General features: G+C 37.7%; 1 protein-coding gene across 9 annotated transcripts in view; it reads left to right on the top strand.

The window, feature by feature from the left end:
• The window catches only part of dati (datilografo), a 168,873-nt gene that overhangs the window by 105,753 nt on the left and 38,736 nt on the right, over positions 1-24,384 (top strand). For all 9 annotated transcript variants that reach the window (XM_069506543.1, XM_069506541.1, XM_034980827.2 and 6 more), the window contains one exon: positions 9,075-9,306. In XM_069506543.1, coding sequence (XP_069362644.1) covers positions 9,075-9,306 — 232 coding nt within the window. The remainder of the gene's footprint in view (positions 1-9,074; positions 9,307-24,384) is intronic.

The raw sequence follows: 24,384 nt of genomic DNA, 5'->3' as shown, positions 1-24,384 counted from the left end.
GGTCATGTTTTTTATCATCATTTTCATCAAAATCGTCATGATCATCAACCCCTACGCGTTTTCTCTCAAAAGCAGAAGGGGTTGGCCATGGTGTATACTACGCTAGCCAAATGCGGATTGGCAGGCTTCACACAACTCTTCTCTCAGTCGCATCCGATACCCGAGATCCTGGGACGCCTTATTCCTGACGCGGACTGCGCCGCTGTGGTTTTCAGTGGGTATCCTGAGCAGTGCCAGCGAGTCCCACATACCCGCTTTTGTGGCGGGATGCACTAGTGTATTTTCCCCAGCGAGACCAAAAAAAAACTTCATACGGAATCGAACACGTAACCTCCCATTAATAAGACCACAGCGCTTACCACTGCGCGAGGGAGGTCGTGAAATCATGATTTAGAAAATGTATCATTCAATTCTCGACATGAAAGCACCGGTGTGGCGTGCTGTCAACAGAGCCGCCGCAGAAACAGGTGTCAAAGTTACAATTAACAAGTTATCACTTCCCGTTAAGCCCTGTAATTTGATCGCTAAACGGCCCGCTTACAAAAAAAGAGGGAAAACGTGACATTTGTAATTTTAAACTCTGGTATATTCGAACGATTTTCTACCAATTGTAGTGTTAAGTTGTGAAATGGATAGAGTTCGTAGAACTCTAATTTAGAATAGAAATATAATTAAGTTTTTCGTTCCAATAATTTTTACAAGTGCTTTCGAATCGTGAAGTGACTTTATATGAATTTAATTGACCTATCTAATTGAACCTACCCCACCCACAGGAACCACAAAGGTCATCTAAATATTGTCATGAAAATCATGGAATCGGTTTTAATAACCTAAGTTTTTCTTGCGGTTGTGCCTACATTGAAAACACTAATAATGGTGTTAAAAATATTTTTAAATTAACCACAAGGAAAAAAATAAATTTATTTATTTCAAAGAAATATAAAAGTTACAGCATTGGCTACTTGTTCAATTTTTTGTGTGTAATTTTCAACTTGTGTAAAAAACTACTAACATATTATACTAATCTTGGTATTTTCAACTTATCACCTAAAGAAACCTATATAATATTTTAAGAGAAATTCCAGGATAATACGTTGTACGTAGGTATATATTATGTGACTTCGATAATATTTTTTATTATTATTCAGATACAAGATAGCCCTTTACTGCAAATCACCTGGTGGTAAGTGATGATGCAATCTAAGATGGATGCTGGCTAACCTGGGAGGAGCATGGCAATTTTTATTAAACCCATTCTAAAACAGATTTTATTTATTTTTATGCATCATACATAGTTTTCTAATTATCCTGCAAAATGTCGCAAAAATACGACTGCTCTACGAAACCCTCGGTGCGCGAGCCTGACTCGCACTTGGCCGGTTTTTTCTTTCTTTCTTTTCAAACTGGATCTTAACTGACTGAGATCGCAGTCAAAGGCTAACTTCTCATCGAAAAAGTTACAAAAATCTTCCCAACAGCTGCTCTATCATTTACGTAAATCTCTTTAACTTATATTAATTAAATAATGGTATTAAATAATAATACAACAGCTGTTATTGAGAGCATTTATGATTCATTTTTGTGGTAATGTAAACAAACGATAGAATTCTAAATTAATTAGTTATCATGACTTCAGTACAGGCTACTCGCTTGCTAATGCATGGTAAATCTAAAGCTGGACGCCTGGCGCCGATTATGTTGTCTAACTAAACAAAATTTAGAGTATCTGCATCTTTTTTTTCAATATTGCTAAAAATGGACAGAACATGAATTTTACATTTGAAGACTCTAAATTTTACTGCACGCTACAAATTTAAACAATAGGCTCGCGACTGGCAGCTAAAGTCACATATCATTAGAGACCTCAAAATTAACGGGGCGTTCTCCATTTGCGTCAATACTAAAATTAAAATAAATTCGTAACGCGTGGACCTAAAAATTTGAAATTAATATAATATGGTATTTGTCATTATATCCTCTAGAATCGAGGCCGATGAAAACATGATTGGACAAACTTTTCTCGATAGAAAAAAATTCAGAAGTTTGGTCTAAAACCATAGACTTTTGAATTTTTCTCTCAAATGATAAAGCTCTCAAAGACGTAACTTTCATCATCAAAACTTTCAAACTGTGTCTGTCCTTTTCATATTAGGTACATTTTTAAGAGGAGGATGCGAAAACTCAAAAATGTAGGTGTGCTCAGAATCAGTACCAAACTACGGTGCAGCTACTGTACTTAGTAATTGACGCTTAAATAAAAGTGTCATTTCGCCAAAATTAATCGACTACCGAATCGCCTAAAAGCTTCCAGTAAAAAAATGTCATTAAAAACGTGCTCTTCAAAAGGGTTGAAGTCATTTTTCTTAATAGAGCCTTGATGCTCGTCCGCCGGAACAATTTAGGGAAAAATTATGTCCCGTGCATTTTTCATAGCGTTTTTTATGTCTTAAATTTTTTACGGCGCTAATTACTACCCTAGGGGCTTGTACGGACACGTCCGAAAATGATACCCATCCTTTTTGATTGCGGGATTTTAAAATGATTCAGTTTTGAGTGGTATTTTGTCAGTTTTTTGAAATTAGTTTGTAAAGTAATTACCGGCAGATTTGGCTAAAATATGAAGTCATGAACAGTACAAACAACAATTTGAAAAAATGTTCCATGCATTTTTCGTGTCTTCTATTCTTCATCACTGCTTATACCTAACTACTTTTTCTACGTGGTTGTTTTGGTTTCTACGGACATGTCCGAAAATGATGTCCCATCCTTTTTGATAGGGATTCCGCTTTGAGGTAATTGGTATTGATATAAGAAAACGTTTTGTATGAGATTTTTTTTTTATCCTTAAACTCGTTGGAAAAACATTACCGACAGATTTTTAACGAATCAAAACGAGGACTTTCAAACTTTGAACATAACAACTTGAAGAAAAATAAACACTTGACAAATCGATTGGTTCATTATGAAAATGTTGTCGTACTTTTTCCATCCAAAAAAAAGCACGACACAATTTAGCTAAATTAGGTAGGTAAAAATCGTATGAATAAATCACCTGAATAATTGTGAATCGAACCCAGGCCCAGGGGCTCTAGCTGGGCCACGGAGGTCAATCTTGCAGATAATGTGCTAGTAGGCGATAAAGCTGATAGGCCACATTACATAAATCCTACAATACCTATCTCATTTCTTCCTGGAAACCTTAGACCCCATCACAGTGTATCAAAAGCATAAATTCTTTGCAATTTCTTCGTTGCGTGATCAAAACGTCTAGTTCTACTTTCTAACACGCGTGAAAGGGCTACACTGCCGTGCAAGAAAATCGTACATCTTTCAAATTCATTTGTCCATACTAATATTATAAATGCGTAAGTGTGTCTGTCTGTCAGTCTGCTAGCCTTACACAGATAGCTTGCATCACGAGGAAGGACACAGGCTTCTTTTTATACCGGAAAATCAAAGAGTTCCCATAGGATTCTTAAAAACCTAAATCCACGCGGACGAAGTCTATCTAGTTTCTCATATCATTTTACAAACCTATGCCTGCCCAACATGACTGCCCAAAAAAAGGAGTGTAATGTTTTAGGGTTTATGTAGGTAGTATGTGCATGTGTATTTTTTTTATTGTTCTGCTAGTAAGAGGCCAGGATTGACATGCATAAGTAAGACATGTTAAAAGACAAGTCTCTAATACATTAGTTTTTATTTTTGTGGGAAGGTTACCTTCAAAAATGTGTAATGTGTGTCAGTTTCTTTAATTCTACCATTATTTCCATATGCCTGAACGGATTAGACTATATGGGTATCTTTAGAATCCTAACATGATCCCGAGTGGCAAATTTTCTGAAAAAAAAATCAATATGGCGGCTGTATGGCTCCATTTTGCAAATCAAAATTTTACTTTTTAGCATGAATTCCTATAGAAAATTATAAATCTTATCTGCTTTAGTTTGTTTTTTGGAAGGCTAGTGATTTTTTATATTTTTTAACCATCGTTTGTTTGTAGAGGTTTTAAATCAAAGAACTATTGTATATTATTATTAGTGTTTAAAATACAAAAGATATTTTTTCGAAAATAGATAGAATTCCGTAGTTTTAACAGAAATATTTATTACACTAGGTACATCAGACTTCATTTTAAAATTTTCACGATTTAAGTAAACTTTTTGAGGTCGAAAATGGTTACATAAATACAAATAAATCGCCTTTTTCCTGTTGTCTTATTAAAAATAAATGTGTTTATTACAGGAAGTGATAACTTCTGTATTCTATAATATGTTTTAAAAATGTTTTATATAAAATCGTAATAATATATTAAACGTTTATGGTTTTCCTCAAGCTATATACGAAACAAAACATATATTTTATTATATTTAGAGACATCCTTAAAGTATGCACGCATTTTTTTGTAAAGAAATGCCTCGTGATCTGTGGGACTTCAGTAAATATAAAGATGCTTCGTTTTTATCGCAGGTGATATTTTTTGTTTCTTATTTATTTATAACTAATTTTTGCTTTTTTATCTATAACAAGCACTAACTGAAACTCCTAAAAGCTAAAAAGAACATCATGACTAACAAATTGTTTTTTTTAAATGAAATAATCTAACCTTCTTCCGTGTAGATTTTTGTCTAGGTCTATAAATAATGTATTCGTAAAAAAAAATCACGTCGATAGGTACTTACGTTACTCTATTGCGGCGTGATTTTTAAACGGCAAATTACGAACAACTAATTTTTTTTAAATAATAATGGTGAGCAAACGAGCAGGCCGGTCACCTGATGGTTGCCGGCCTTTAGCAAGTCTGCTTTAGTAGCTGTTTTAAAGATTTTTTATTTTAATAAACTTTTACAAGTGTATTTTAATCGTTAAGTGAATCTAGCACTACCTAGACTGAGAAGAAAGAAGCAGCGCCCCGATTGTGTAAAAAACGTATTCATCCAATATTATTTAATAGGTAAAAACTTACCACAGATTGGAAATGCTGCTGTGAATAACAGAATAGGTAACATATTACGGGATTGAGGTGAAGTTAATTTATCTAATAGCAATAAAGTTTATTCTGCGTTTAGTACCTACATTTCGTTGGCCTACATTGTACGCTTGCGTGTCTAAAGTCGTTTCTTCGAAATCGCATAGAAGTAAGGTTTTCGATAAATATACCTACCCAAGTAAAATATAACTAAGATTATGCTGATTGCGTTATTCCGTAACGACAATAATAATTGTTATTTTATGTTATTAATTTGTAGATACTAGATGCAGCTAATTTTATCTTAGTATTGTATTTGATTGTGGTGATAACGATATTTTACTGTCTTTTGTAAATTTTTTAAATAAGGAATATAGGTAACATTAAAATACAAAAGTACCTATCTTAGAAAAATTACAGGCATCTTTAGTAAACACGGAAAATTCCTAGCACAAACTACCGTAAGATAAATTGAAAAAACAGGACATGCGTAAAAAAATCTTATTTCTCAGAAATTTGACTTGATTATTTGTTTAGGTACTCGGATATCTACATCCTGTATCCAGGATCCTATAATTTACAGTTTCTTCAATCGCGACTTCTTTCCAAGGATTTTGGTTTTTAAAACCCCGTGGAAACCCTTTGATAACTGGGATAAAAGTACTTAACCTCTGTCTCTAGAGTGCCAGCTACACTTTACCCACTTTTTACATCAATAACATAGAATAGACAACATGGTTCGCAAACAGAATAATCAAACATATCAATGCATCTTTAATGAGTGTGTCACTAAAAATGTAAAGCAGGTATAAGTCCCGCAAATTGCTATTGCGCTGGAACCATGTCTCATTAACATCGAAATGACATAATTTTGACGTCAGCCGAAAAAAAAAACCGGCCAAGTGCGAGTCAGGCTCGCGCAATGAGGGTTCCGTACTACAGTCGTATTTTTTCGACATTTTGCACGATAATTCAAAAACTATGATGCATAAAAATAAATAAAAATCCGTTTTAGAATGTACAAGTAAAGACCTTTCATATGATACCCCACTTGATATAGTCACTCACTTCGAAAGTTGAAAATACTAATTATTAGTTCATGACCACAATTTAATTTTTTTTTGTGTGATCTAACCCTAAATTCACGGTTTTCAGATTTTTCCCCAAATGTCAGCTATAAGATCTACCTACCTGCCAAATTTCATGATTCTAGGTCAACGGGAAGTACCCTGTAGGTTTCTTGACAGACAGACGGGCAGACAGACAGACAGACAGACAGACAGACAGACAGACAGACAGACAGACAGACAGTCAGACAGACAGACGGACAACAAAGTGATCCTATGAGGGTTCCGTTTTTCCTTTTGAGGTACGGAACCCTAAAAATACCATCAGCTCGAAACTTCAGTCTAGTGCTGACGTCACTAAAATGGCGGCCACGCGCATTAGCAATTTGCGGAACTTATACATAATATTGGGAGTTTCTTCAAAAATTTTATAATTTTACGCACAGTCAATAACGTAGAATAGACAACACGATTCGCAAACAGAATAATCAAACATATCAATGCATCTTATTAAATCCTAACGGCGTGTCCGACACCGAAACCGCATATCAAATACAAAATATACTTATGCGAGTGGCCGCCATGCGATAAATAATTTTAAGTCCCTATAATTCCGCCTTATCTGACTTACGGCGGGAAAGTAATTTCTTTGCCATGGCAAAATTATAGGAGGCCTCGCGCGAAACTTTACACCCGCGTCTAATGGTGTCTGCACACGGAGGCGCCACAGACGATATGAGTGTGATACGCTCTTTATGATTCAATCACTTTTTGCACACCCTTTTTTGGGTTTCAGCACCAATACGGAACTTATTAGAATTTAGCTGAAGCCCACGACTTAGCCCTGCCCTCCTTAAGCCCGGTGTCGGTTTCTGTAAATCCCGTGGGAATTCTTTGATTTTCCGGGATAAAAGTAGCTCATGTCACTCTCCACTATTCTAACTCTTTCCATGGTTCTTTAACTATTTCCTTGCAAAAAATCACAACGATCCATTGTTGCTCCATTACGACGTGATTGAAGGACGAACCAACAACCAAATACACTTTCACGTGATTATAATATGGGTAGTGATCAGTGGCGTGCACAGTGTTTGAAGCCAGGGTAGGCATTAGTTAGGTAGGAACCTGTTTACTGACAGGTCATAATGAAAAATATGCATTGAGCTATTACAACTGGGGTAAGCAGTGCATTTATGCCTCTATGAACTGCACGCCACTGGTAGTGATGATGAACTGAAATGATGACGGCGTTGATCAATGCTCTAAGGATGATATCTTCAAGAAAGAGGTTTACTAAAAAACCTATGCCTAATAGTCTTCAAAAAAAGGAGTTTACTAAATAAATCTATGCCAAACAGTTTTCAAAAAAGAAGTTTACTAAATAAATCTATGCCAAACAGTTTTCAAAAAAAGAAGTTTACCAAAAAATCTGGGTATCGGAAATAATACTTTTATTTAGTAAATAAGTTCCTGTATTATGTAAATTGTTGAACTCTTACTTTTCTATTTAGTTGGTTAATATTTAGTAATTACTAGCTTACGCTCGCGACTTCGTCCGCGTGGACTACAAAATTTCAAAACCCTGTTTCACCCCCTTAGGAGTTGAATTTTCAAAAATCCTTTCTTAGCGGATGCCTACGTCATAATAGCTATCTGCATGCCAAATTTCAGCTCGATCCATCCAGTAGTTTGAGCTGTGCGTTGATAGATCAGTCAGTCAGTCAGTCAGTCACCTTTTCCTTTTATATATTCAGACTAGCTTATGCTCGCGACTTCGTCCGCGTGGACTACACAAATTTCAAACCAGTATTTCACTCCCTTAAGGGTTGAATTTTCAAAAATCCTTTCTTAGCGGATGCCTACGTCATAATAGCTATCTGCATGCCAAATTTCAGCCCAATCCGTCCAGTAGTTTGAGCTGTGCGTTGATAGATCAGTCAGTCAGTCAGTCACCTTTTCCTTTTATATATTCAGATTTCAAAAATATAAAAATTGATTTTATAAGGTACACCAATTTGGCAGTTGACATACCTACAATGACGGGAACAGACGGTCTACCGACTACCGTATTTCGTATAGATACTAATTACTATTAGGTACATAATAGCATGACATTCAGCAATGAATCCGGAAAAGAGGTTCCGTGGGTCTAGCTATTTAAAAATGCCAAGGGAACTCTTTGATTTTCCAGGATAAATATATCCGTGTACAGAATGCACGCTATCTCTGCACCAAATGATGCCCACGACGTCATCCACGTAGATTAAGATTTTTAAAAATCCCTCTCTCTGAACTTATTTTCCAAGACAAAAAGTAGCCTATGACCATTCCCGAAATGTAAGCCATCTATGTACCAAATTTCGTTAAAATCGGTTTCGTTTAATTCGTCATAAACGGATGGGCCGTGAAAAGCTAGAAGACAAACAGACAGACAGATACACTTTCGCATATATACCTGACTTTTTTAAAGAACTTTTTTACTACTTTTTTTTAGCCATGCTTATCATGGCTGACATTCCCTTTTCCCCTCCAACTATCCTTGTGCTTAGAGGAGCTTACGACAATAGTGCAACGGGTGTGGGGTTTGAACCGCTGACTTTTCGGATTTCAGTCCACTCCTTTAAGCGTTGAGCTATTGAAGAATGAACAAGCGATTTAGTGTTCCAGGACGATACCGCGTAGAAATCAATCAGCACATGGGTTTAATGAAACTGCCATAACCCTTGAAATTTAGCCTGTTTCCATCTTAACTCCCATCGGCGGTGTTCCCACTAGATTATAACATGGGGTTATTCAAGGGGCGGACCAACAAATTCCTAAAAGGCCGGCAACGCATCGGCGGCTCCTCTGGTGCTGCAAATGTTCATGGGCGGCGGTAATCACTTAACATCAGGTGACCCGCCTGCTCGTTTGCTCGCTATATCTATTAAAAAAAAATCTTAGACTGCATCGACTCTTACCACCAGATAAAATCGCAGTCAAGGGCTAACTGGTGTATAAAAAAAGGACAAGAAAATCATCTGTTATTGTTTCAACAGATCTTCATGCACAAAAACGCAATGCAAATGCACGCCCGAGAGCTCCAACGAGGCTTAGGAGGTGAAGTGAAACCGCACCAGTGCCAGCAGTGTCTCAAGTCCTTCAGCTCGAACCACCAGCTGGTGCAGCACATCCGAGTCCACACTGGGGAGAAACCCTACAAGTGCTCATACTGCGACCGACGGTTCAAGCAGCTCAGTCATGTGCAACAACATACGAGGCTGCATACAGGTTAGTTCTTTTTATATCTTTATCGACTACGGCAAACCATTTTACCCGACTACGGCGAAGCCAAAAAGAAGGTTATGATTTGGTGATCTCTGATTTTTTGTTGATTATCTAGGGGGGGGAAGGGGGGGGGGGGATAAAATAAAACCAAATAAAAGAGGTAATATTGTCTAACTACAGTAGATTAGGGTCTATTACAGCAGGTTAGTTATTTTTATATCTTTTTTACCCGACTACGGCAAAGCCAAAAGGCAGGTTATGATTTTAGCAGTCCATGTATGTTATGTAAGTTTGAATTTATGTCTGTTCCACCGCAGCACCTAAAGTTAAACTATACTAACTAACTGAGCCGATTTTGATGAATGAGGTGCCAATGTATTCGTCATTATGGTAAGTACAGGTGACATAGGCTGGGGTTTCTTAATTCGTTTGTTGGGAGGGTTGCTAAAGGTCGCCATTCTAATATCTTGGAACGCCAACGTCTATCGGTTTTCCGAACTATGTGCCCTGCGCATTGCCACTTCAGCTTCGCAACCACTGAGCTATAGGCATGTCGGTTATTCTGGTTCTCTTACGGATCACCCACTTAAGTAATTTTAAGTAAATACCTTAATCTATGTTAATATATACTTCCTTTATAAAGTAATCTCAATAATACCTATATGATTTTAGGCTCATTTCGTAATTTAATGACATTTCATAATACAAATAACGGGTAATTTATGTAACAAAATTTTACGTTTATTCTAAAAATGACATAAAATGGGTTTTCCACATACCGCTAGGCGTTAAGCACATTACTACGTTTACAACAGTAACTATCGTAAAAACTTACGACAAGCGGATACGTAGAAGTGAACTAGGTAGAAGTGAGAGCGTAGTGGTTGAGATATCCGCCGATTCGATTCCGTGCACGCACCTCTAATTTTTCAAAGTTATGTGCGTTTTAAGTTATTAATATCACTTGCTTTAACGGTAAAGGAAAGCATCGTGAGGACACCTGCGGACTTGAGAGTTGTCTGTAATGTTCTCATTCTGAGAGGAGACTCGTGCTCTGAAGTGAGCCGGCCATCTCGACCGACATATACTATAGTCTATACCTACAGTATGTGATGTGTATAGTATGGAGTAGGTATAGGTAAGTATTTTTGCACGCGAAATAGCCCGCGATGCAATCTGTTTTATAATGGCCGCCGAGTTTAAATTTGGAATTCTGGAAGACACATCCCGTATGCCGTGATGTATGCGCTCGCGTTTTATTAAATTTGTTTATTTGCACTGCAATAGCTGTAGAATACGTTTTAACTTGCATTTGCACATTGCGTTCTAGAACGGATTATTTATTTATCATATTGTTGTTCGGATAAACATCATTATTGATGTGAAATAAATGATCAAAGTTCCGTCATTATTCAAAGTGCCAGATAGCTATTAATATGACGTAGGTAAAACGTCCGCTAAAAAAGGGTTATTGAAAATTCTTTAAATTCAACCCCTAAATTTGAATGGTTGGTAGACCAAAATTGGTAGACTTCACACACCTTTGAGATCATTATGAAGAACTCTCAGGCATGCAGGTTTCCTCTCTTCACCGTTAAAGCAAGTGATATTTAATTACTTAAATGTACATAACTCCGAAAAGTTACAGGTCGCTCGGGGGCTCGGAATCGAACCCCCGACCTAGGAGGCGGATGTCTTAACCACTACGATATCACAGCTGCAATCAAAGAGATGATGATGATGATAATTAATTTAAGGTTTTGTATGTTGTGTTCTACAACCAAATTACCACCAAGTAACTTTTATAAGCTGTGATAACCTAAATAAACTGTGATAGTCTAGTTGTTAGGCCGTCCGCGTCCTAATCGGCGGTCGGGGGTTCGATCCCAGGCACGCACCTCAACTTTGCAGAGTTTTGTGCGTAAAAGTGCGCACATAACTCCGAAAAGTTAGAGATCGAACTCCAGACTCCGATTTGAAGGCGGCCGTCCTAAGCACTAGGCTATCACAGCTTCAATCAATGAATGATAATAATTTGGTCTAACAGAAAATATAAAAGAACAGAATAGATTGATATTATTATTTAATACAATGTAAGTAGGCGTATACTACAAACAAAGGCTTCAACTCGTTTTATAAATGGTATCAATGCAAAAAACAGCGTTCCACAATTGAAATACCGCATTTAAAATACCTATAGCCACTCGCATGCAACGACCACCACTTATTCTGCCATATACGAGGCCGCGGCAAAAACAATCCGCTAGAGCAACTTTTATAATTAAAACTACGTTCGTTCCATTGGCCGGAGTTTCCGCGGAAAAAATCACGCTGGCCGTATACGTGAAAAGCGGGAAAAAAAAACTGTCCAATCGTTGCCTCTGGCCGAGCGGTCGACCAATCGCAGAGCTCGATTACGCAACGTACATTCTACGTGGCTTAGAAAAAAATTCACGTGTTTTTCCATTTCTGAACTAGCCAATGGGCGAGCTGATGGGTGATTCGTATGCGCATTATAATTGGATTAGTTTATTTTTTTGTGTCGAACTTTTTCTGTTTTATGTATTTTGTGAGGCCGCATGGTTTTGTTTACAAATAGGTATTCATTGAATAGGTTATTAAATGGTACTTAATAGGAGACTAGGAGGAGGAAGTATTTATTTGTTGAGTATTTTTATGTCCATTGTTTTATTTTTGTATGCGATTGTAAAGAAGTTTTGCAAATATTTTTACTGAGCTAAGTTAATTTAAAAATTATATGGAACTAGATAATGCCCGCGACTTCGTCAGCGTGGATTTAGGTTTTTTAAAAATCCCGTGGAAACTCTTTAATTTTCCGGGATAAATAGTAGCCTATGTCCTTCCCCGGGATCCAAGCTATCTTCATACCAAATTTCGTCAAAATCGGTTGTACGGATAGGCCGTGAAAGGCTAGCAGACAGACAGACAGACAGACACACTTTCGCATTTATAATACTAGCTGCCCCGGCAAACTTCATACCGCCTAACCTAACAGTTGATTCATTGTTTTTTAACTTTTCTCTCCGTAAGAACCTCCCTCGTACTTCAAGGAATATTATAAAAAAAGAATTAGCGAAATCGGATCAGCGGTTCTCGAGATTTGCGATGACCAACAGATTTGGTGATTCATTTTTATATTATAGAGATTAGTATGGAAGTAAGGAGGTTTTGTGTAAGTACTGAGTCTCTACTCATATTATAAATGCGAAAGTATATTTGTTATTAGTTTGTCCTTCAATCACGTCGTAATAGAGTAACGGTGATTTTTTGCACGGGTTAAAGTTAAGGACCTGAAGAGTGACACAGGCAATTTTATCCCGTAAAATCAAAGAGTTCCCACGGGATTTGTAGAAACCTAAATCCACGCGGACGATGTTGAGGGCATCAGCTAGTATAAAATATGTTTGATCTAACTTTTAATGGCCCAAGTTTTGTTACAATGCAAAGAATATACCTAGAGGTATTTTGCTTTGTGACTTTGCAAAAATTTATAATGGCTGGTAATGGAGGTTTTATATCAACGTTTATTAGCTTTATGTTGTGGAATAGAAACCTTAATAACTGCAATAAAAGATCATATAATTTAATAAATTAACATTAGACCTGTACCCGTAGTACAAGATTTTACGTCTCACCAAACCAAACCAAATTCGAGAGTCGAAATACTTCCGCGTTACAGTAAACTGGATCTTAAGTGCCTTGTTTTAAAGCTCAAGTTTGTCTACACTTATACAGCCAGCGCTCCAAGCGGAAACATTGCGAAATTAAAATCAGTGGCATTGAATATTTGATTTCAATTCAAGGCTGTTAAGGTCCATTTTACTGTAACGCGGAAGTATTTCGACTCTCGAATTTGATTTGGTTAGGTGAGACGTAAAATCTTGTACTACGGGTACTGAAGACGTGCACCACTACTCTTCTAAAAATAAAAGGAAAAGGTGACTGCCTGACCGACTGACTGACTGATTTATCAATGCACAGCTCAAACTACTGGACGAATCGGACTGAAATTTAGCATGCAGATAGCTATTATGACGTAAGCATTCGCTAAAAACGGATTTTTGAAAATTCAAACCCTGAGTAGGGGTTTGAAATTTGTGTAGTCTAAGCGGACGAAGTTGCGAGTATAAGCTAGTCTTTTTTATATAATTAGATAACGTGTCGTCTATGTTCCCACGCATTTTTTCCAACAATAGTGCAATAACGGTTGGCACTAGTAGACGTAGTAATTAAATATTTATTCACGGCTGCGATGACTGCCGGCCGGTAGGTGTAATGAGTTTTTTAATTACACTAATCACTATGCAGTGTCCACACGTGACGGACAGGTTGAAGTGTGACTTTGTGACTTAAATAGAGTGTAAAATTGACTTTATGTCAGCGTGAATTGAAAGGGACACAATAAAGTAGGTATAAGTCCCGCAAATTGCTAATGCGTTTGGTCGCCATTTTAGTGAGCACTAGAGTGAAGTTTCGAGTTGATGGTATATTTTTATTTCAGCTGACGTCAAAATGACGTGATTTAGATGTTAATGAGACATGGTTCCAGCGCAATAGCAATTCGCGGGACTTAGTAGGTATGCCATACAAAATGACAGTTATGTTTTGGATGATTCAAAGTGCCCCAGTAGTGTAGAGCTGTTTTTTTTTTAATTTTCATCATTATCATCATGATCATCCCATCGCCAGCTCACTACAGAGCGACCCGTCTCTTTATTCTTTACTAGCTGATGACCGCGCCTTTATACGCGTGAATTTAGGTTTTTAAGAATCCCGTGGGAACTCATTGATTTCCCGGGATAAAAAGTAGCCTATGTCACTTTCCAGGTCTTTAATTATACCCATGCGAAAAATCACGTCGATCCGTTGGTCCGTTGCGACGTGATTGGACAAACCGACAAACCAACAAACAAACAAACCAATAAACCAAGTAACAAACACACTTTCACATTTATAATATGGGTACTGATGCGAAAGTCCATCTGTCTGTCTGCTAGCTTTTCACGGCCCATCTGTTCAACCGATTTTAATGAAATTTGGTACAGAGATAGCTTGCATCCCAAGGAAGGGCATATGCTACTTTTTATCCCGGAAAATCAAAGAGTTCCCACGGGATTTTAAAAATCACATCCACGCGGTCGAAGTCGCGGGCATCATCTAGTAAACTATAAAGTACGCTGGAAAAGGTAGGTTTTATTTATTTATTTTTATTCGTTATAGGCGCACGCTTGACCACGATCACACCTGATGGGAAGTGATGATGTGGCCTAAGATGTAACGCGTTTGCCTAGAAGGTGCCTATTCACTCTTGTTTTAAAGATACCCGGATTATAATTGACAGGTAGGTATAGGTATGTCATACAAAATGATAGTTATGTTTTTGCCGATTCGAAGTGCCCCACGCCACCGTAGAGCTGATTTTCATCATCATCATCGCCGGCTCACTACAGAGCACGGGTCTCCTCTCAGAGTGAGAAGGGTTTTGGCCATGTGCGGATTGGTAGACTTCACACACCTTTGAGAACATTATGGAAAACTCAGGCATGCAGGTTTCCTCACGATGTTTTCATTCACCGTTAAAGCGAGTAATATTTAAGTAATTAGATACTTAAAACGCACATAACTTCGAAAATTTAGAGGTGCATGATCGAACCCCCGACCTCCCGACTAGGAGGCGAACATCATAACCACTAGGCTATCAGAGCATCAATCATTAAATAGATATTGATAGTAAATTAATGTTAATTACTAATGCGTTCTGATAACCAGTTACGTTTTTCAACGAAGGCTCTAGTGGTATAAAGCCCCGTAATTTTCTTTTCATTAAAAGGAAAATGGAAGTTTATGTTCGTCTACATAATTGTCGATAATTTGTACTACAATACTTGTGTGACTGTACATAGTGAATCGTTTTTTAAATACAAAATTACTTACAATTCCATTCCTAATTACTGGGTACGTACCTATGTTATCGATTTCTATTCAATGTTTTAATGTAAAAAACCGGACAAGTGCGAGTCAGCCTCGCGCAATGAGGGTTCCGTACTACAGTCGAAGTTTTCGACATTTTGCACGATAATTCAAAAACTATGATGCATAAAAATAAATAAAAATCTGTTTTAGAATGTACCTACAAGTGAAGACCTTTCATATGATACCCCACTTGATATAGTCACTCACTTCGAAAGTTGAAAATACTACCTAATTATTAGTTCATGACCACAATTTAATTTTTTTTGTGTGATCTAACCCTAAATTCACGGTTTTCAGATTTTTCCCCAAATGTCAGCTATACCTAAGATCTACCTACCTGCCAAATTTCATGATTCTAGGTCAACGGGAAGTACCCTGTAGGTTTCTTGACAGACAGACAGACAGACAGACAGACAGACAGACAGACAGACAGACAGACAGACAACAAAGTGATCCTATAAGGGTTCCGTTTTTCCTTTTGAGGTACGGAACCCTAAAAAATAGGCTATTTCACCCTATGTAAATAAATATACATATTACTGACAGTGACGTGCATTGTATGGTGGCCGGCTATAATAAGCGGTGATAGCCTAATGGTTAGGACGTCAGCCTTCTTTTCGAGAGGTACGGGGTTCGATTCTGGGCAAGCACCTCTAACTTTTAGGAGGTGTGTGCGTTTTAAATTAAAATCATCGTGAGCAATCATACATGCCTGAGAGTTCTCAATAACATTCTCAAAGGTGTGTGAAGTCTGCCTTCTCTAAGCTCTTCTCTTCAGAAAGGAGACCCGTGTTCAGTACCTAGTGGACCAGCGATGCGTTGATCATGATGATGATGATGATAAATGGTTTTTTTTAGCCGGGGCTTTATCAAAATGGGTTCTTGAAAAAAACTTAGACAAAATAGCGTTCTTGAAAAAACGTAAACAAAATAGCGGGATTAAACTAGTCTACAGACAAAATGTATAAGGACAATTTCTCCTTGACGGGTCAAGATAAAAAAACTCAGGTGAACCGGCAAGTTCCTTTGAGATCTTACGCTTGGAGGCGCGAAAACTCGATATTAACGAAGACCGCCCAAGGTGGGGAAGGACAAGCGCGAGTTGGGAAAATATACTTTGGATTTTCTTTTTCCTTTTCTCTTTGTTAATTTTTGAAGTGAAAACTTATTTAAGCGCATGGGGTGATTTTGGAATGGGTAAAAACTTACGTGCGTCACCGACATGCTAGTCGGCAATTAGTATACTAGTGTGAGTGATTTAAAAAAAAAGGCCAAGTGCGAGTCAGACTCGCGCACTGAGGGTTCCGTAATACAATCGTATTTTATCGTCATTTTTCATGATAAATCAAAAACTATTAGGTATACCTAAAAATAAATAAAAATCTGTTTTAGAATGTACAAGTGAAGCCCTTTCATATGATACCCCACTTGATATAGGTAGTTATCTTACTTCGAAAATTGAAAATACTAATTATTAGTTTATGACCACAATTTAATTTTTTTTGTGTGATGTGACCACAAATTCACGGTTTTCAGATTTTTCCCCTAAAGACAGCTATAAGACCCACCTACCTGCCAAATTTCATGATTCTAGGTCAACGGGAAGTACCCTGTAGGTTTCTTGACAGACAGACAGACAGACAGACAGACAGACAGACAGACAGACAGACAGACAGACAACAAAGTGATCCTATAAGGGTTCCGTTTTTCCTTTTGAGGTACGGAACCCTAAAAAAATCTTGTTGTAGAAGCCAACTTTTTTTATCTAGGTGAATTTTCAGTTTGCTTTATGTTTATAACAGGACCTAAGGGTGAGTATTTTTTTATTCAGGTACAAGTTAGCCCTTGACTGTAATCTCACCTGGTGGTAAGTGATGATGCAGTTTAAGATAGAAGCAGGCTAACCTGGAAGGAGTATAGCAGTTTTATTAAACCCACGCCCCTTTGTTTTCTACACGTCATCGTATCGGGACGCTAAATTGCTTGGCGGCACGGCTTTGCCGGTAAGGTGGTAACTAGCCACGGCCGAAGCCTCCCACCAGACCAGGCCAGAAAATTAGAAATTATAAAATTCCAAACCTCTGTCGAGAGACCTTCCACTAATAAGACAACAGCGCTTACCACTGCGCCAGGGAGGTCGTCAAAATAGATATTAAATGCCCAGCATGCATCAAAAGATACCTACAAGAAATCCCTTTGCCTAAATTTCTCAAAAAAATATTATCACGGTTTTTAAGTTATGCCTAGGGAACCCTAAAAGCAAGAAGCAGCCAACAAAGACTCGCTGTCCGAGTGGAAAGTAGGTATTTCACTAATTTTCAGAGTTTCATCCCTTTTGCGAGTGTTGGGAAGTTTTTTTATTAACATTTTCTGATATCACTTTTGATTCTTTTGCGAGGTGGATTTTATAAAGGAAAGTTTTATTCTAACGTTGGAAAGTCAACCTTTGTCTGCTTATACAAAGATAATTTATTATAGTAGGTCTTTTATAGTTTACAACAACAATCTTTAAAATCAAGCCCCTTTTGACATAGCTTGTGAGCGCTGTAGTCTTTTATTATGTGGGAGTTCCCGGGTTCGATTCTCGGTAGAAGCAATTATGGAATTCATAGTCAAAAGACAGGGAAAGTTTACAAAGGAAAGTTTAATTCTAATGTTGGAAAGTCAACCTTTGTCTTCTTGTACAAAGATATTTTATTATTGTAGGTCTTTTACAGTTTACATTTTACAACAACGATCTTTAAAATCAAGCTCCGATTTCGAATTTAATAATTTCCAAATTTCTTCGGTCGGTCGTACCGGAATGATAAATCGCTTGGCGATGCCGTGTAGAAACCAAAGGGGTATGGGTTTTAATAAAAACTGCTATACCCCTTCCAGGTTAGCCCGCATCCATATTAGATTGCATCATCACTTACCACCAGGTGCAATTGTAGTCAAGGGCTAACTTGTATCTGAATAAAAATAAAAAAAACCAAAGAGGTGTGTATGGGTTTAATAAAAACTGCTATACCCCTTCCAGGTTAGCCCGCATCCATGTTAGATTGCATCATCACTTACCACCATGTGAGATTGCAGTCAAGGGCTAACTTTTTTTTTTTTTTTTATTTTTTATTCAGATACAAGTTAGCCCTTGACTGCAATCTCACCTGGTGGTAAGTGATGATGCAGTCTAAGATGATAGCGGGCTAACCTGGAAGGGGTATGGCAGTTTTTAATAAACCCATGCCCCTTTGGTTTCTACACAGCAACGTACCGGAACGCTAAATCGCTTGGCGGCACGGCTTTGCCGGTAGGGTGGTAACCAGCCACGGCCGAAGCCTCCCACCAGACCAAAAGACTTGTAACTGAATAAAAAAAATGAAAAAAACACAGGCTACTTTTTCCAAAATCTATGGTTCCCACGGCGTTTTTAAACATAATATGTTTTATATCCACGCCGTCGCGTCGATGTCGTGGGCATCATCTAGTGTATTATTAATTACCCGAACGAAGTCGCGGTAAAAAACTAATAGGTAGATTATACCTAGAATGTGGAACTTTTAGTTAAGTACAGTCAAATTGCTGTAATATTTACACAGTCATTGGAAACTTCGCTGCGCATTTAGGGGTGTATAGTGTCAACTATCAATTATATAGGGGTGATCTCCATTGCGGGGAAAATCAATACAATCATTGCGCTGTGATGATGTCGCCTCGCGCCTTTTACAACTTTACACTCTATTCTTTAGCCATGAAGTTCATTTTCGCGTGCATCATTTTGCCGCGATGATTTTGGCTCATACATTCAAACAATTTTACACTGTGTTTTTATTGCCACAAAGTCCGTTTTCGCTGCAGTTGCCTTGTAACTATGTGCGTTTACATATATGTAGGTTTGGATGTAGGTATGTGTGGGTACTTAGTACTTTGTGGAGATTCGTGAATACTGTATATCTCTTTTATGTTAAACTATAGTTGGTATCTATTGTTTTCATGGAAATTTGGTTTTCATACAATTAAATGGGAATAGAGGATGGTATCAGGTATATAGGTATCAAAGTACCTATAGTACGTGACAGGTTAAGATGGCAATCGGGATATGAGGCGGGGGGACGCCCCGCACACGAGCACGTCCACACCAGGTTAGTACGGCGGGGGCTGTGCGGATGTACGGGTTGTTCCCTCCCCGATTGACCTGATGCCTTCTATAGGTAGGTACCAGTTCGGTGTACGTACTACTTGTCTGACAAGTAAAGTGTTCTGTGTCAAAATTTAAAGTGATCCGATGATGATGAAATACAATAAAAGTCCTGACTCAAAGACTGACTGACTAATTCATTAACGCCGAACGCAAAGAGCATGGGCCTTTGACGTAGAAAGCTGAAACTTTGCACTAAGATTCCCTTTATAATGTAAACAAGGCATACGACCAAATCTTTTGAAATTCCCACGGGATAGGAAATAAAGAGTATTTAAGTATATTTGCACCGGAGCTCGGAGCGGTTGTGCCTAGTGGTTGAGTTCGGGGTACGGGGTTTGATTCTGGGCACGCACCTCTATGGGTTTTCAGAGTTATGGGCTTTATAAGTCCCTACCTAGGTACCTACTAAGTTGATTTTACGGTGAAGGAAAAAAATGTTAGGAAACTTGCATGTCTGAAAGTTCTTCATTGTGTTCTCAGAAGTTTGTGAAGTCTAGAAGTTTTGAGCACACTTGGCCAGTGTGGTGGTATAGTAGTGAGCTGGCGATGGGTTGATCAAGATGATGACAATAATTCAATTTAAAAAATATGAATAATTTTAGCATGTTTTCACACCTAAGTAAACATAGATTGCGTAGTAAAATTAATATGAAAGTCCGCGTCGCCATCTTGTTAGCCCAGTGGCGCACACCACCAATTTAATGGACAAAAATGTTCATATAACTCGCAGTCATATTCCGCGGTACGCTGCGCGCTGAAACTCTTGTAATATTTCACTAAATATTAAAATGAAGATAGAAATCCCCTCGCAAAATATTCTGTGTGTGGAAACCGCATTTTGCGGCCACCGGCTAATGCATTTCCTTTAAATTAAACTAAGCTATATCGAATTGCAGAATAGATGATAATGGCGCCCACGGTCTATGTTCGATTTTGTTGTAGGCTAATTAGATCGGATTTAGGGTGAGTTGGATGTTATTAATTTATTTTTATGTAAAACGCCGGGTACCAATTTCACAAAGGCATTTTACTGTGCATACTGCATACCTGTAGTTAGGTACTAGGCATTTTGTGTTTAGTTGATTACATTGTTTAGGTATTTCAGCTATGAAAATTACAGGTACAGTATGTCTATGCACCTTAATAGGCGCATCAAAAAGATCATCAACAATTAATATATTTATAAAATTCAAATTGCTGACTGACTGACTGAAAATAAAAGAATAGATGCTTTCGATATTCTGGTTCAACAAGTTCTTCTCGAAAAAACACAAACTAAAATAGAAAAATCTCTTTTTTATCGCCGACTTTATTGAGGTACTTAACTTATCGATACTAAAAATTATTACAAATGCAATAGTGTCACTGCCTATTTGTCTCTCTGTTACTTTTCACGGCTCATCCGTTAAACCCATTTTGACGAAATCAGGCACAAAGAAAAATTGCATCTCGGACACGGACATAGGCTACTTTTTATCCCGGAAAACTTAAGAAATCTTAGGGAAATTGTGGTAATCCTAAACCCACGCGGACGAATTCGCAGGCATCGTCTGGTACAAAATATTGTAGGCAATAAAAATACGTCTGTTTCGGCCATATTTTTCCCCATTTACCTAACATCATGTTAATCTCTCCGAGTCTCAAGAATGAGGGGATGCTGAATCTGGACCCGCCGGGAATTGTGGTAACTTGAGCACGTAATCCATCTTATCATTTACGGAAAAATTTTAATGGAAATTTTTGTCCGGGAGAAAAGAAATCCGGCCCACTGGGAATTGTAGGCAATGCTGTTGTAAATGTGCTTTGCGATTTTCTTCGAAATTCCATTTACTTTTTTTTATTTAGTAGATAGGTAGTAGGTATATTGTAAGAAATAGAAATTTCGTGGTAAGTGATAATTTAATAATTAATTGATTGAATCTTTATTTATATCCAACTAGCTGCCCCGGCGAACTTCGTACCGCCTTAACAGTCGATTCTTTTTCAGGCATTTTTTTAAAATTCTCTCTGTAAGAACCATCCTCGTATTTCAAGGAATATTATGAAAAAAGAATTAGCGAAATCAGATCAGCTGTTCTCGAGATTTGCGATCAGCAACACATTCAGCGATTCATTTTTATATAAGTAATATAGAGAAGATATCCATACTCTTAATAGGTATAGGAAAAGGTGACTGACTGACTGAGATTGACTGACTGATCTATCAAGTCAGGTTGAAACTTGGCATGCAGATAGCTATTATGACGTAGACGTAGATTTTTCAAAATTCAACCCCTAAGAGGATAAAACAGGGGTTCGAAATTTGTATAGTGCACGCGGACGAAGTCGCGGACATAAGCTAGTCTAAATATATAAAAGGTAAAGGTGACTGACTGACTGATCTATATCAACGCACAGCTCAAACTAATGAACTATCGGGCTGAAATTTGGCATGCAGATAGCTATTATGACGTAGGCATCCGCTAAGAAAGGATTTTTGAAAATTCAACCCCTAAGGGGGTAAAATAGGGGTTTGAAATTTGTGCAGTACACGTGGACGAAGTCGCGAGTATAAGCTAGTATAAAACAAAATACTGAAATATTGGTAGACAAATTTAAAACGTAATGTAACTGTAAAATAAGTTTGGTTTTTCGACTGTAAAAGTTGGTGGAAGGGAAAATTTTCAATTGTTGCAGAGTTGAACGCATTCCCACGTGCATAGTACGTACCTACGTACTGACTGACAAAAACTAAGTTGAAATCTCCATGTTTTTATCTAACTTTTAATTTAAATTTGATTTAAAATTTCATAATTCGCTTACAACATTTTATCTAGCGGTTTACTACGGGATAGATATTAGGGCCTTAACACACGGCAACATTTTCATGGGTAGCTTAAAGTATGATCCAAACCTACGCGGCTAAAGCGACTACGAAGCCACGCGACCTCTAGATACAGACTCGCATGCCGCGTGCATGACGCGCAGGTGTGGCCGTAGGTTAAGGTGGACTTTCGAGTCAAACGTATGTGGCGTCACGCCAGTGGCGTCGCGTCAGGACGCCATAATATTTTAGTGGATACTGCAAAAAGCAAACTGAAGGAACCTCATTGCGGATAGGCACACTCTACACACCTTTGAGAAAGTTATGGAGAACAAGTGATACGATTATTACCTATTATAATTTATAATCACATAGGTTATTCTGATATTGGTAAAGATATTAAACCATCGAAATTGAAAATGATAAAACAAAACGTTGCTGTCAATAAAAAATATCGTATCTCGAATAACTTACTTACATTCTAAACAAAATTCAGACTAAATATTCAAATTACTTATCTACTTTTCAATAAAGGTAGAATTCAATTGAATGGAAAGGTTTTCCCAATGTAAATAAAAACAAATGGAGAAGACGTAATTTCCATGATTGGTCCGGAGTCCCTTTTGGTTATCTTTTTTTGTTTGTTTCATTTTTTGTTCTTTTGCGTCTTTATTCCACCCTCTAGGAAAGAGGGCAGGTTGTACTGCGACCGCTTAGTCTTGATACTTTTGATGCTGACATTAATTTTGTTGAAAAAACTTAACGTGAATCAAAATGAGTGAAGTTGACTATTTTCTTTGCTGAAAAATTCCTTGATTGGTAATACTATTATTGTTTATTCGATAATGTTTAAAAAGTGTAGCGAAACCAAAAAAATATTTACTAAACTTTATACTAGGACACGTTTCTTGGTAAATGGTAGAAACCATTGTCACAAAAGAAACTTAGCATACGAACGACCTATCAACTAATAAGAGATAATCGCGAATTACTTACACCAAAACACCGTTTATGTCATCACTTTACATGTACTGCAATAAAAACATGAATTTGGATAAAGTAAGTAGAAGTCTGTCGTCGTCATGGCCTGATTACCTAATGACGTCAAATATAAATAGATAAATTCCTTTCCAAAAAAAAGCTAAATATTAACATTCCTAATTTAAATTACACAGTGCATAGTAGGTGACTGACTGTGGGTTTTGTGACACTGAATGTAACAAAAATAATGTCTTAATATGCAATCTATAAGATTAATCATAATTTTGAGCAACATTTCTGTGGGCCAAAATCTGCATGCAAACTTTTCTAGTAGGTATTGGAATTTATTCGCAAGTATCAAGGCATCACGTGCACACTACAAAGAAGCCTATTTGCAGAAGGCGAGATGGAAAAAAGGTTGTTTCGCGTGATCGGTTTTTATTTGATTTGAACTGTTTGCGTACAAATTAGCGAGCAGCTCGGCGAGAGCGTTTTTACGAGTGTGTCTCTGCTTTATTTCCTTTGACTACCTTTGTGGTCTCCAACGATCAGGTTTTTGCTCTTTAAAAAAAAAATTATTGCCGGCCACCATAAAGTGCACGGTAGGACTGTTCTGTAATATGTATAATTATTTACATAGGGTGAAATAGCTTAATTTTTTTTATTCAAATACAAGTTAGCCCTTGACTGCAATCTCACCTGGAGGTAAGTGACGATGCAGTCTAAGATTTAAGCGGGCTAACCTGGAAGGAGTATGGCAGTTTTTATTGAACCCATACACCTTCGGTTTCTACACGGCATCGTACCGGAACGCTAAATCGCTTGGCGGCACAGCTTTGCCGGTAGGGTGGTAACTAGCCACGGCCGAAGCCTCCCACCGTACCGGACCAGAAATTTAGAACCCGGGACCTCTGACTAATCAGACCAACAGCGCTTTACCACTGCGCCAGGTCACGCGGCTTGTATGCCTCTATGACCTGCAAGCCATTGCTGCAGACGTACATACCTACATACCTACCACTTCTTATCCCGGAAAATCAAAGAGTTCCAACGGGTTTTTAAAAAACTCTTGTCAATAATTAATATTCGATTTATTTTCGAATAATGTGAATTTTTAATT

This window comes from Maniola hyperantus, chromosome 23 (genome assembly GCF_902806685.2).
Source record: "Maniola hyperantus chromosome 23, iAphHyp1.2, whole genome shotgun sequence".
NCBI lineage: Eukaryota > Metazoa > Arthropoda > Insecta > Lepidoptera > Nymphalidae > Maniola > Maniola hyperantus.
Note: the sequence above shows the minus strand (reverse complement) of the source record. Positions and strands in the feature narration are given on the sequence as shown.